This window comes from Berghia stephanieae, chromosome 7, assembly GCF_034508935.2.
Source record: "Berghia stephanieae isolate SIO BIC M18660-M18661 chromosome 7, UCSD_Bste_1.3, whole genome shotgun sequence".
Taxonomy (NCBI): domain Eukaryota; kingdom Metazoa; phylum Mollusca; class Gastropoda; order Nudibranchia; family Aeolidiidae; genus Berghia; species Berghia stephanieae.
Genome location: NC_088366.1, coordinates 43,301,771 through 43,314,540, shown reverse-complemented (window position 1 = coordinate 43,314,540; position 12,770 = coordinate 43,301,771). Strand labels below are relative to the sequence as shown.

The 12,770-nt window shown below is 35.3% G+C and overlaps 1 protein-coding gene across 3 annotated transcripts in view; it reads left to right on the top strand.

Annotated features, from left to right (window-relative positions):
- The window catches only part of LOC144977298 (large neutral amino acids transporter small subunit 2-like), a 54,150-nt gene extending 42,007 nt beyond the window's left edge, over positions 1 to 12,143 (top strand). For all 3 annotated transcript variants that reach the window (XM_078922356.1, XM_078922358.1, XM_078922357.1), the window contains exons 5-11: positions 5,129 to 5,173; positions 5,433 to 5,556; positions 7,226 to 7,329; positions 7,636 to 7,732; positions 8,279 to 8,428; positions 9,253 to 9,430; positions 11,170 to 12,143. In XM_078922356.1, the coding sequence (XP_078778482.1) occupies positions 5,129 to 5,173; positions 5,433 to 5,556; positions 7,226 to 7,329; positions 7,636 to 7,732; positions 8,279 to 8,428; positions 9,253 to 9,430; positions 11,170 to 11,234 (763 nt within the window). In that variant the 3' untranslated portion in view covers positions 11,235 to 12,143. The remainder of the gene's footprint in view (positions 1 to 5,128; positions 5,174 to 5,432; positions 5,557 to 7,225; positions 7,330 to 7,635; positions 7,733 to 8,278; positions 8,429 to 9,252; positions 9,431 to 11,169) is intronic.
- The last annotated feature ends 627 nt before the right edge of the window (positions 12,144 to 12,770 follow it).

Below are 12,770 nucleotides of genomic sequence, written 5' to 3'. Positions count from 1 at the left end.
TTTTTTCCTCACCCGTTGACGCGACATGACGGTCGACCTTGACACATACATTTGGGATAGGCAGATGCCAAAAAGCCTTGACTACGGGATGACAGGGGTGGGCATTGTAACCTTGAATTATAATCTACAAACAACGCCCCCCCCCCCCCCCCCCCAAAAAAAAAAAAAAAAAAAAAAAGAAAAGAGCTGTGTGCGTGTGTGTGGTGGTGGTGGTGGTGGTGGTGGTGGTGGTGGTGGGGGGGGGGGGGTGCGAATGCGAGTAGTCCCGAGGAGTACCCGTTTAACCTGCCACGGGAACACTGTCGATTTGTTTTATAAATAATAATAATAATAATAATAATAATAATAATAATAATAATAATAATAATAATAATAAAATAATAATAAATAATAGTGACGATAAATAAAAAATCTTTATTGTCCACAAAATGGAAAAATTTCCGTGGTCTACGTTGCTTTTAAACTTAAATCGGATTGCAAATGTATTGATGTTATGCGTATTGGAAAAATACTCACGACATCTCCATCGGGGTATAACATATTAACACACAAAACTGCAAACGCGAACGTTCATTGTCTGATTGATATAACTTAGTGATAAGTTAATTATAAAATGCTGTCTAAAAGCAATAACAACGGGTTGACTAACGTCAAATTCATTCCTTCTATTGATGCTCTGTGTTAAATTAAAATACTCACAAAGTCCGCCAGCCAACAATATCACTCCAGCCCAAAGATCTACATGGAACCTTGAACGTTATAGTCTGATATATTTTAATGAGAACTAATCATAAAAATGGGTGTCTAAAAACAATAACAATGAGATGAGTGACGTCAATTTGGTTCCTTCTATAAATATCCAAGAACTTTACTCACCCCATCCGCTCTCTCCTCCTTCAATACATATGAATCTATTCTCTCATCACTTTTTTGTGCGTCTATGCATGTGGTCTTGTGAAATGACACTCGCATTTGGATCGGACGGTACTGGATTCGAGTCCCGCTCTGAGTGGCGCATAATTGAGTCCTTGGAAAAGGCTCTTTACTCGCATTCTCTCACCTTGTTCACTGTTAAAATGAGTACTTCGCTGTTTACAGCGTCGTCTCTGTCGGGAAAGAATTGCAATATCGCTCAACAGTCATGTCTCGTCTAACATGTTTTGCTGTTGGCCAAGGACCCTTATAAAGTGATTTGAGCACCTTTATTGAATATAGCGGTATATATAGCGCAAGTAAATTTCTCTCTCTCTCTCTCTCTCTCTCTCTCTCTCTCTCTCTTCTCTCTCTCTCCCTCTCTCTCTCTCTTCTCTCCTCTCTCTCTCTCTCTCTTATAGCTATTGCTGCATATGATGCGAATATCTTGGACGGTTATTGATGCTATGAGTTTAGGTAAAATGCTCAAAACATCCACCAGTCGGAAATAACGTACCGTCACACAAAACTACGAGTAACCTTGAACGTTAAAAGTCTGATTGATATAATTTAGTGAGAACTAATTACCAAAATGACTGCCTTAATACAATAACAAAGAGTGGAATGATGTCAATTTCGTTCCTTCAACAGTCTAATTGATATAATTTAGTGAGAAGTAATCACTATTGTGCGCAAGACGAAAGATAGAATAACAGACAGTAACTGGGATCGTAGCCTCACTATTAATTAAAATTTATTTCTAATTTCACCAATTTTTGGAGTAAACACACAGTTCTTAGTATCAAACCTATTGTAAATTTGACGCTGATCACGAATCCGACGTGAAAACAGCGAAAATCCGAAAAAAATTGTCCACTTTTTTATACTGCCACGCCCCCGATCGCCGATCGCCTCAAAAAAATATCTCCCCGTATGTGGGCAAAAATCATCTGCGATAAACGCAGGGATCGGGTCACAGCGATAGGTCATCCGTCCCGCTATCAGCGGATGTCGGCGTCTATGGGGGGCTTTAGGAAGGTCAAAAGGTTTACTCCGCTGAATCATTCCTTCCTTTTATTTTAATGATCTGCTGTACTCTGACAAAATACCTATTTTTATTTGGCCAGAGGTTTTTTTTACTTCAAATATTAATTACTTAAAAAGAAGCCAAAAGCTTTTTCAAAAAAGTTTACACCGAAGGAATCAAAGCGATCTAATAATATTGCTTTAAAGGATTCTCAGGGTTTAGAATTCTTGATTTATGGTCACTTGCTTGATGCATTGACATAATTTAAAGAAAATAAACTCCTTTGTTTTTGTTTTTTAAATATTTTTTTTTTGGTTTTTTTTTTGGCCATTCTTTTGCCAAAATGATTATTTTTTCTCTCTAAATTTGTATGTCTAGTGTAGCTACGGCAAATTTTCATGAAATAACAGGTGTCGCAGTCAAGTTGTAAATCGATTGATTACGTAAACCACTAGCTCACTAATACACAATAAGTAGTAAGTAGAGTAGTAGTACGGGTGTAGTCTGACAAAACGCATTTTTATCATTTCGGTCCGTGAACTTTTACTCCCCATATCGACCTGCCTCCAACTTATTTATCTTTAAAGAAGTCTCGGGTTTTAGATTTTTCAACATTACAAGTCGGGGGTCATTTTAATCCGTCGATATATTATAGTGAGTAAAAGATCTGTCAACACAATATGCGTTTTGTCAATGTAGGATAGGCAAACCGAGACAGCTTGATGGAATGATGAGCGTGTTAAGTTGCGTGTGATAAAGGAAACGATAAGGTCTAGTCATTGACAGATGTCGCCGACTCGCCACATCTACCTTGGAAATGTTAAGAACTTAATTATTCAAGGCCTCTATTTGTCTCTCATGAGAAAAGGTCGATTTCTGAGTATCTGTATGTCTGTCCGACCGCCTGTCTGCCTGTCTGAATCAGGGTATTGGACAAGGTCATGACGGCACAAAAAGTCGGAAATGAAATTTGATTTCTATGTGCACAGTAAAGTAGTAATTAGGCAGTCGTGGTACCAAACTTTGAATATTCGTTCTTCCAATGTTGACAGTCGTCTTCACCCTTCCCCTCCTGATCACCTCCGCTCACGGAACAATAAGTGCTATTATCAACCTATTAGTATTATTATTTTGACATTAAAAGGTGCGGTACAGTGTGCAATATTGATCTTGATATTCAATCTGACAGCATCAAGTCCGTGGGTATGACAGGAAAGGCGGTGGAGGAGGGGGGAGATTTGTACCTCTGGTCTTTGAAAAGAAGTCTTAGAATGTGGAAAGTTTAAGGAGTAGAAATCCTAGGAAGATCTGATTTGTTCGTTCAACAGCCATGATTAATATTAATAGGTTCTTTCATGTGTGACCTTAACAATGTTTGGAAATTGAAAAGAATCAAACGAACTAAGCCTGTACTGTCAATCAGTGGCAACAGTTACCTACACGTCTCACTTAACTGCTTTTCTCGATGAACGCGTCACTTTCAGAGGAAAGTCTGTTATATAGATGAATGAAGTTCATTCATTGAACGCTAAGCCTTGATACTTGACAGCAATTTGAAAATACATTAAAGATAGAACATATCAGGTTTTGAAAATTACAAGGGATCTGAATCTTAATCTTCCTTTAATGTCCACCTTCACTCATGAAGATTTTGACATGAACAAACACATTAGGGTGAACATTCAGCAGTGATCTAGAAGCTCTGTAAATAAATCTAAAGTGGGTGCAGATGTATACACTTCCCGCGGTAAATAGTTCCAATGAAAACTGAAAAGTAAAGTCTTCTTACAATTATATTTCATGACAAAACTCTAAAAGTTAGAATTTAGACATTTTAAACATAAGAACATAAGACTAAAAAAAAATGCATCAAGGTAACTAAGCTCTAAACTTTCGGATACTAAAATATATAAACTGCAATGTTATAAAACATTTGTGTACTCATTCCAAGCTGTTTGCGCCGGGATCCATAACGTTAAAAGCATATCCAGAAAAAAAAAAAAAAAAAAAAGAAAAGAGAAATTTTGAATGCATAATTACATGTAACAAATGACTCTACATTTATCTGTCTACTATACATACCACACATAAGACATTAGGATGTTTACCATATTAAATAACAAGAGCTATAAAATAACAATTTTATACTTAGGGTTGAAAAGCCTTGTAGAAACGCCAGTAGATCGAGACCGAAATAAGTCCAATAATGGTGGTGGTAATGATAATTATGGCAGTGGTAATTGTTATTGTCATTGTCATTGTTATTGTCATTGTCATTGTCATTGTTATTGTCATTATCATTGTCATTGTTATTGTCATTGTCATTGTTATTGTCATTGTTATTGTCATTGTCATTGTCATTGTTATTATCATTACTATTGTTATTAAGAATTTTATTTTTATTTTTATCATCATCATCATCATCATCATCATCATCATCATCATCATATTCATTATTATTATTATTATTATTTTATTATTATTATTATTATTATTATTTTATTATTATTATTATTATTATTATTATTATTATTATTATATTATTATTATATTATTATTATATATTATTATATATTATTATTATTATTATTATTATATTAATATTATTATTATTATTATTATTATTATATTATTATATTATTATTATATTATTAATATTATAATATATTAATATTATAATATTATAATTTAATATAATAATAATATAATAATAATAATAATAATAATAATAATAATAATAATAATCCATTTTCGATCTGAAGATGAGAGTATAAATACTATAGACTCCCACATGATATGGAGTAATGTAATGTGTAATACGTAGAGAGAGAGAGAGAGAGAGAGGGGGAGAGAGAGAGAGAGAGAGAGAGAGAGAGAGAGAGAGAGAGGGGGAGAGAGGAGAGGGGGAGAGAGAGAGAGGGGGGTGGGGAGAGAGAGAGAGAGAGAGAGATTGGGACCATTTAAAAATGTATTGAAAGAAGGATGAGTAGTTCGAGTGAGTAACTTAGTAATTGTGGATACATTTGAAATCGGTCTTAGTTTCAATGCATTAAAACATTATGTTCCCTGTTGTATCAAATTATAAAGATGTCTGTGTGCATTGTGAAGTAAATTTATTACGAGGACCATATTATTATAAGATCCACACATTTCTATTAATGTTCATTATTTTCCATTCTCTCCCCACAGGAATTACCTAAATTTTGTCACAGAAGAATTGAAAGATCCCTACAAGTAAGTTTGTATAGCTATCCCTTTGTTAAAGTGATAGCAGCACTGATATCGAACATATATTGGACAAAACTCTGATAAATTTTATGGGATTTGTGGAAGCAAGAAATTAAGATTTAAAGCGAGTGGAAAGATCTTGGCTTGTTAACGGAAGTTTATTTTTTTTTTTTTTTGGGTTGTTCCAAAGTACTGATAGAAAAACAGGTTATGGTATGGGGCACATTATGTAAAGATACTACATTCAACTATTCTTCATTTCCAGAAACCTTCCAAGGGCCATCTGCATTTCTCTTCCACTTGTCACCGTCATCTACATTTTAGCCAATGTGGCCTATTTTGCCGTCATGACACCAGTTGAAATGATAGCATCTGATGCTGTAGCTGTGGTGAGTTGTCAATTATGGTGCATAGGTCTGAGTTGATTTTGTAAATTATATGCCCTACTTTGCCATCGTGAAGTAATCCTTTGTCATTAGGCCCATGGAGCGGAATAATTCCCATATCTATAACATTAAATATACAGTAATAATTTCTTGTTACTTTTTGGATAGGATATCAATCTACCACAAAAGTTCTTATTTTCCCCCCTGATCTAACACACCCTGATGACTTGGTTTTGCTGTAAGAGATGCAATCTGTAGATTGTTGTTTTGGCACTTTATAAGGGTTCCAAGCCAATAAATACACTGGGTGGGGTCTTTTGACCTCCCATGGTGGGCAGAAGGTTATTTCCTGTCTTCTCCTATATCTGTTTTCCAGGTTGGTGTATGTCTTGGGTTGGTTGTTTTGGAATGGGATTACTGGGTTTTTGTCTTGGCGCTGGCCAGAGTTCTTGTCAGAGGAGAAAACAATCAATTATACAGTATTTGTTTTAGGAGATTATATTTTTTTTCTAGTGATGGGTGTAACTGGCCACTTGAATGGCGTTGGTGGAGGTTTGTAGAAGTGTCTGCTTTCACTTACTGTCATGTCCTGACTGTATGTCACTATTGATTTGTCTTTGACGTAGATAGCGCTACGGTGAATATCTCTGCCATGTTGTATTCCTAGATGCATGCCAGGGATGTTTGGTGCCAGGGTCTTGCACGTCTCTTGTAGACAAAAGTATGTTTGCCTTGAGGTTGGACAGTAATTCTATCTTTGTTGATGACAGTCCTTCTGCATTGAAGCCAACGATCTTAAAGTTTGCCATGGTGAGGGCCGAGGGGCTATCCTTTCACCACCCTGACCATGGAAGAGTTGTTGTTGGTGTGTTGTAGCAATCTGTCTCCAGTGAGGGAGATGCGAAGTGGACGCTTGCTACATGTCCCCATTGACAACAGTGAACATTTAGGATGATACCTGCTACCTGTAAGGCACTCTTATAATTTCCTATCGATAGAGACAATGCTGCTAATGGCCAAGTTCCCATTTTAAACCCGAGTATAAATTGGTGGGGTTCCCGACCTCCCAGAGTGGGCAAGGAGGTACTTGCTGTGTCTTCTATTCCCCTGTATCTGTTTTCCAATTAATTGTTCTCTGTCCTTGTCTTGGAATGAGTTTTGTCCTGACCCTGGCTGGAGTCATTGGCTGGGAGGGAAACAGTCAAATGTATAGTTGGTTTTGTGATATGATATTTTTTTCCTTGTAAATCCTCTCTCTGTTATGAACTGTTGTTTTTTTTAATTTTTAACATCTGATTTGTAAACATTTGAGTGTATTCCTCTTAGTGGGATCTTGTGCTGGTGTCTGGGTGAGACATTAAGGTAATCTCATACTAAGTACACTGATAGTGTGCTCTTGGAATTTATATCTGTTTCCTATTTATACCATTCCCCTTTGTCTTACTTTTTCCTCGTCCTTTTAATTGTACATCTAGAATGTTTTTACTATCCAATTTTCATCCTTTTTACCCTTAAAAGCAAAGCAATAAACCAGAGTATGATTAGTATATTTGAGTAAGAGCCTTACAAAATATATCTTAGTGTCCTCTCTGTGTGTTTCTGTGTGTATGTGTGTTTTTGGAAAACAAAACACAAGGCAAAATTCATATTCGATGTTTGTCCCTTTATTCAGACATTTGCCGACAGGACTCTTGGAGTAATGGCTTGGACCATGCCAGTGTTTGTGGCCTGTTCAACGTTTGGATCTCTTAATGGAGCCATTTTTACCTCATCCAGGTGAGCCATTGGGTACAAATTTGTCTGGTCGAGGGAATTGAGTAAGTGGACTTTTGAGCTTGGAGAGGGTTATATTTATAAATGTTTTAAATACAAAGTCCAATTATAATTGCATGAGAAGTCTTTTGTGATCAAGTAAAATATTTTTAAAAGAGATATTACTGAACTATTATTGCATTTTCCAACATTATTTTTATTCTGAAGGGTTTTTTTTCCTCATAATTTTGTTATGAGGAATTAAACGTCTTATTGTAAAGAAATTCCACCTTCATCCTCTCACTCCTACTCCATTTCTTCACTTTTCAGATTGTTTTTTGTAGGCGCCCGGCATGGCCACCTACCCGGTTTTCTGGCTACCATCAACCTGAAGTACATGACACCATTGCCTTCCCTTTTGTTTGGGGTAAAGATGGTTTTCATGATCTTGTTATATCAATTAAAGAATATTGTATTTAGAAAGGCTAAAACCTGTAATGTATAAGTAAGGAATGAATTTTAACATATTATTTTTTTATGTCAAGACTCTGCTATACGCTCTTGAGCTCAGTCATTTTAGGAAACTTTTGAAATCATTCCAAGTCATGCAGGCTTTTGAGTAGTGATAGTATTTGTATTTTGTGTTGCTTATTGTCTTTGTATGTGTAGTGCATTTGAATATTTCATGGATTTTGCACTCTGTATAAATTATTACATTACATTACATTATTCCATAGTTGCATTCTGATTATTGATGAAATAGTTTTCTTGATTGCCATGGATTCACATCAGAGATTTTGATCTGTAATATATTTAAAAAATACTTTGGAATTCTTCAATGTGATGGATATGGTGCTGAAGAGATTCTGAAGAAAATTGGACATTATGTGTATATAAATATTAAAAAAAAAACAAACCAGACTACACCTGATTGTTTCATTTGTAGATTAACATTTTTCTGATCTGTTTCCAGTGTGTCATGTCTCTGATCATGTTATCATCCAGCGACATCTACTCTCTAATCAACTATGCCAGTTTTGTAGAGACCCTCTTCATAGGGATGTCTGTCAGTGGTCTGCTCATCCTGAGGGTTACCCAGCCACATTTAGAACGGCCCATCAAGGTCAGCCATTTTCAGAATGATAGAAAAGTTTTATTGAACTGTTTACTTCTATCTACTTTCATGACTTTTTCTGAAACTCCATACCTACCTAAAGACCAAAATGCATTACCTCCCTGCCTCTCCCCCCTAGAACCAACCAGGTTCTAGCATTCCTATTTGTTACACTGTGTTTATTTTTTAAAAACAACAATAAAAACAACACAGACAACAACAACAACAACAAAAAAAGACTCTACAACGCACAGTGAATTTCTTATAGCTAAAATCAGGCTCTAGCATTCCTGTTTGTCACAATGTTTTTATTATAAACAAAACAAAACAAAACAAACACAAAAATAAATAAAAGCAAAATTAAAAAAACAAAACTACAACACACTGCAAAGTTCTTTTAGCTAGAATCTAGATTTTTTTTTAAATCCATGTTTTAAAATGTTATTTATTTACTGCTTGAGTTACTGCCTATGGGATACATCAGTTGAATTACAATTTCTGTTGGGACACCAAGTTTTTGTGATTGATTCTTGCTTTTTAAACTACAAAAAAAAAAGAAAAAGAAAGAGGCAATTATGTAAAAGATAGCTCATTATGATAATATCTACATTTATATTCTGATATAAACCTCACAAGTCACCCTTGCATGTTTCTTGTAACCAAATATGCAAAAGATGTCAACTAAACAATCCGTCAACTCTTGCATTGCTTTCATTGTTATCCTTTCTCTTGATAATGTTTTATTTCACTAAGTGCTGACCTCATGTAACTCTAAGTCTTATTAAATAAAGCTTTGCATGCAAAGGACTTAGATGTGATGTTTTTATTTCTAGGTCAGCCTCATCTTCCCTATATTCTACCTCATCGTGTGTGCCTTCCTGATTGTAACACCCTTGACTTCAAGCCCAATGGAGTGCCTTATGGGATTGATCATGATAGCAACGGGCATTCCTGTCTACATGCTGGGAGTCATGTGGAAAAGGAAACCTGAGGGATTCCATGTAGCATTAGGTAAGGATAGCATTGTCATTACAAGGGTATGGGATTCCATGTAGCTAATGCTAAGGACAGCATTGTCACTAAAGGAATATGGGATTCCATTGTAGTATTAAGTAATGACAGCATTGTCACTACAGGAATATGGGATTCCATGTAGCATTAGCTAAGGACAGCATTGTCACTAAAGGAATATGGGATTCCATTGTAGTATTAAGTAAGGACAGCATTGTCACTACAGGAATATGGGATTCCATTGTAGTATTAAGTAAGGACAGCATTGTCACTACAGGAATATGGGATTCCATTGTAGTATTAAGTAAGGACAGCATTATCACTATAGGAATATGGAATTCCATGTAGCATTAGCTAAGGACATCATTGTCACTCCAGAAATATGGGATTCCATTGTAATATTAAGTAAGGACAGCATTGTCACTACAGGAATATGGGATTCCATTGTAATATTAAGTAAGGACAGCATTGTCACTACAGGAATATGGGATTCCATTGTAATATTAAGTAAGGACAGCATTGTCACTATAGGAATATGGAATTCCATGTAGCATTAGCTAAGGACATCATTGTCACTCCAGAAATATGGGATTCCATTGTAATATTAAGTAAGGACAGCATTGTCACTACAGGAATATGGGATTCCATTGTAGTATTAAGTAAGGACAGCATTGTCACTATAGGAATATGGAATTCCATGTAGCATTAGCTAAGGACAGCATTGTCACTACAGGAATATGGGATTCCATTGTAATATTAAGTAAGGACAGCATTGTCACTATAGGAATATGAGCCTTGAAATTGATCTTACTCGTTTGCCAAATTGAAAAATTGTCTTGGGACTCCCAACACAACCTAGATGAGGTCTATGGATTTGAGCCTCAATGATGTGATCCTAGAAAAGGCATTTTACACACATGATCCTCTCTCCACCCAGAAGGGGTTTGGTAGCTGGTTCTGTTAGATCTTTTCTTAGGACATAATTTAGGTCTTTTATCGATAGTAAAATGTACGTGATATTGTTTGAGATGTTTTGTTTTATTCTCTCTCAAAATACGTTGTACACATTTGGATGTGTCCGTTTATGTCAGTTACTAGGTGGCACTTTAAAGTAGTCCATTCTGTTTGCTCAGTGATAGTGCTGTCACCTTATAATGCTTTGGTATTGATCTCTCTTCCCCCCCCCCTCCCTCTCCACGTCCACCCAGCAGTTATGTGTACATCTTTGCAATCGACTAGTAACCTGTCCAAAGAGTAAAAAGTAATTGCTTCTTTTTAAAGCTACAGAAATTGAATAAACTCTGGCTGTTCGGGCCTTTTGGCTCTCATGGGCTTTTTTTGTATAGACAAAAATAAATTGTGCACAGACTTGTTTCTGCCCTCTTCTTTAATGATACTCCTTTCTCAAACTTTCTCTGAGATGTTTGTTGGTGCAGAAAAACTCTTGACTTATTAATAATTTAAAATTATTTGATTTATCTCGTCATCTTCCTTTCACTAGTGCTAATTAGACCTAAGAGTGTTATAAATATCGTAAAACTTGTGACGACAAACATGCATAAGTCATTAATTGAGAGATTAATAAGAGCTGAGTATGATTTGAATATTTTGAGTATTGTTTTCATTTCTAAGTGTAAACAAGCAATTAAGTCTCATCAGGGTGTGTAGTAATTTTTACCAGGAAACAATTTTATGAGATGAAACTTTATAATTATAAATGATTGCTATTTTCATTTCAGAGTCATTTTCAAAATTGACTCAAAAGCTGTTCCATGCAGTACATGAAGAAACCAAGGAGGACTGAAGGAGAGGCCAAGAGTTTGGTGTGTGAGATTCAAATTTAAAAGAAATTAACTATTATTTGTATTGATACCCCACACTACCTTTGTTTGACAAAACACATGTTTACCATATTGCCCATAACACTTATTTTTTAGTATTGGTTGATTAACACTAATCTCACTGGTCAAAAAGTCTCAAATTTGAAAGTTTGAAACGTTCCAACAAGTTGTGAGGATCATTTGAACCAATCGCTATTTAAGGCAAAAGATTTGTGGTCAACAGGAAAAAAATGTGTTTTGTCAGAACACATAGCATTTAAGTTGACGTCCATCATATTTTGTGAAATTGTGTAAATTTGGTATAAATTTCAATTCATTATTTGTACTCCCATGGCAGAGTATTATTCCTGAGATAAATTCCAATTAAATTGTCAAATTAAAAAAAACAAACGTTTTGCTATTTAAACTTTGCAATGAATTATCACCAAATTTTGACATTTGTAGAATTTGATTGAAAAGGTCTGGTTAAAAACGTGGTTGTTTTATTAAGTGTAAGAACATTTTTATATTCTCTGAAAAGAGAAACATGTCATGGTCGTTTGTCAGTCAGAACTGCTTGCTGAAACTCTTTTAGGAAAATAACACACAACCATACAAAGCACTCATTTCTTAAGACATCTTAAGAGAACAGCAAATAAAAGTATTGTCGTGATCTCAAAGATCACCCAATCATGACTTTGCCCACGTATTTTACGTTTAATTATTATAGAATATTTATTTGCTGAGTGGTTTGTCTAAAAGGTGAACTTATTGCATTTTACCTGACACTGACTGTATCTATTGCCACCCATATAATGTTTGTGTACAATTTTAATTTGTCAAGAGATTAGCATTCTATTCAAGCTACTTCCATTCCACTGCAATATACCAAAGACGGGAAAGTGGGAATTCCAATAGGGCTGTCATAACTTTAAATAAAAACTAATTGTTAAAATTTGGACTGAAACTGTATCTCGTTATATCATTTATTTAGACTATTATGAATTAAATGTTTCGAGTGATTTTTATTTTTGTTTGGTAGTATGCACCAGCATTTGTGGGAGAGCCATTTATAGCCAGTATTTGCTTTATGATTTGCATTATTATTTACTATATATAGTCATTTTCTCCGCCTGTTACATCCCCATTTGGCATTGTCATTTGTGCTTTTTAAGCTACTTGTAACACACACAACCTAATAAAATGAAAAAAGAAGAAAGTGAGATTTTGCCAGATTTATTTTTATCCTGCCAAGTCCACTTTACCATTTTATCCTCTCCCATGATGGACCAGGGAGGTTACTCTTGCATTTCTTCTATTCCCCCCCCCCCCCCCCCCCCCCCATTGACCTGCTGTCCTTTCCATGCTGCTTTCTATCCAAGTCCAAAAATGGGTATTTGATTTAATCCAGGTCGCATCTGGGATCTTTCATGGCACAGTCAAATGGATGTATTTTCTGGAGATTACATTTTTTCTTGTAAATCATCTCTACCTGTCTAATTTTTAGATATTGGTGTGTA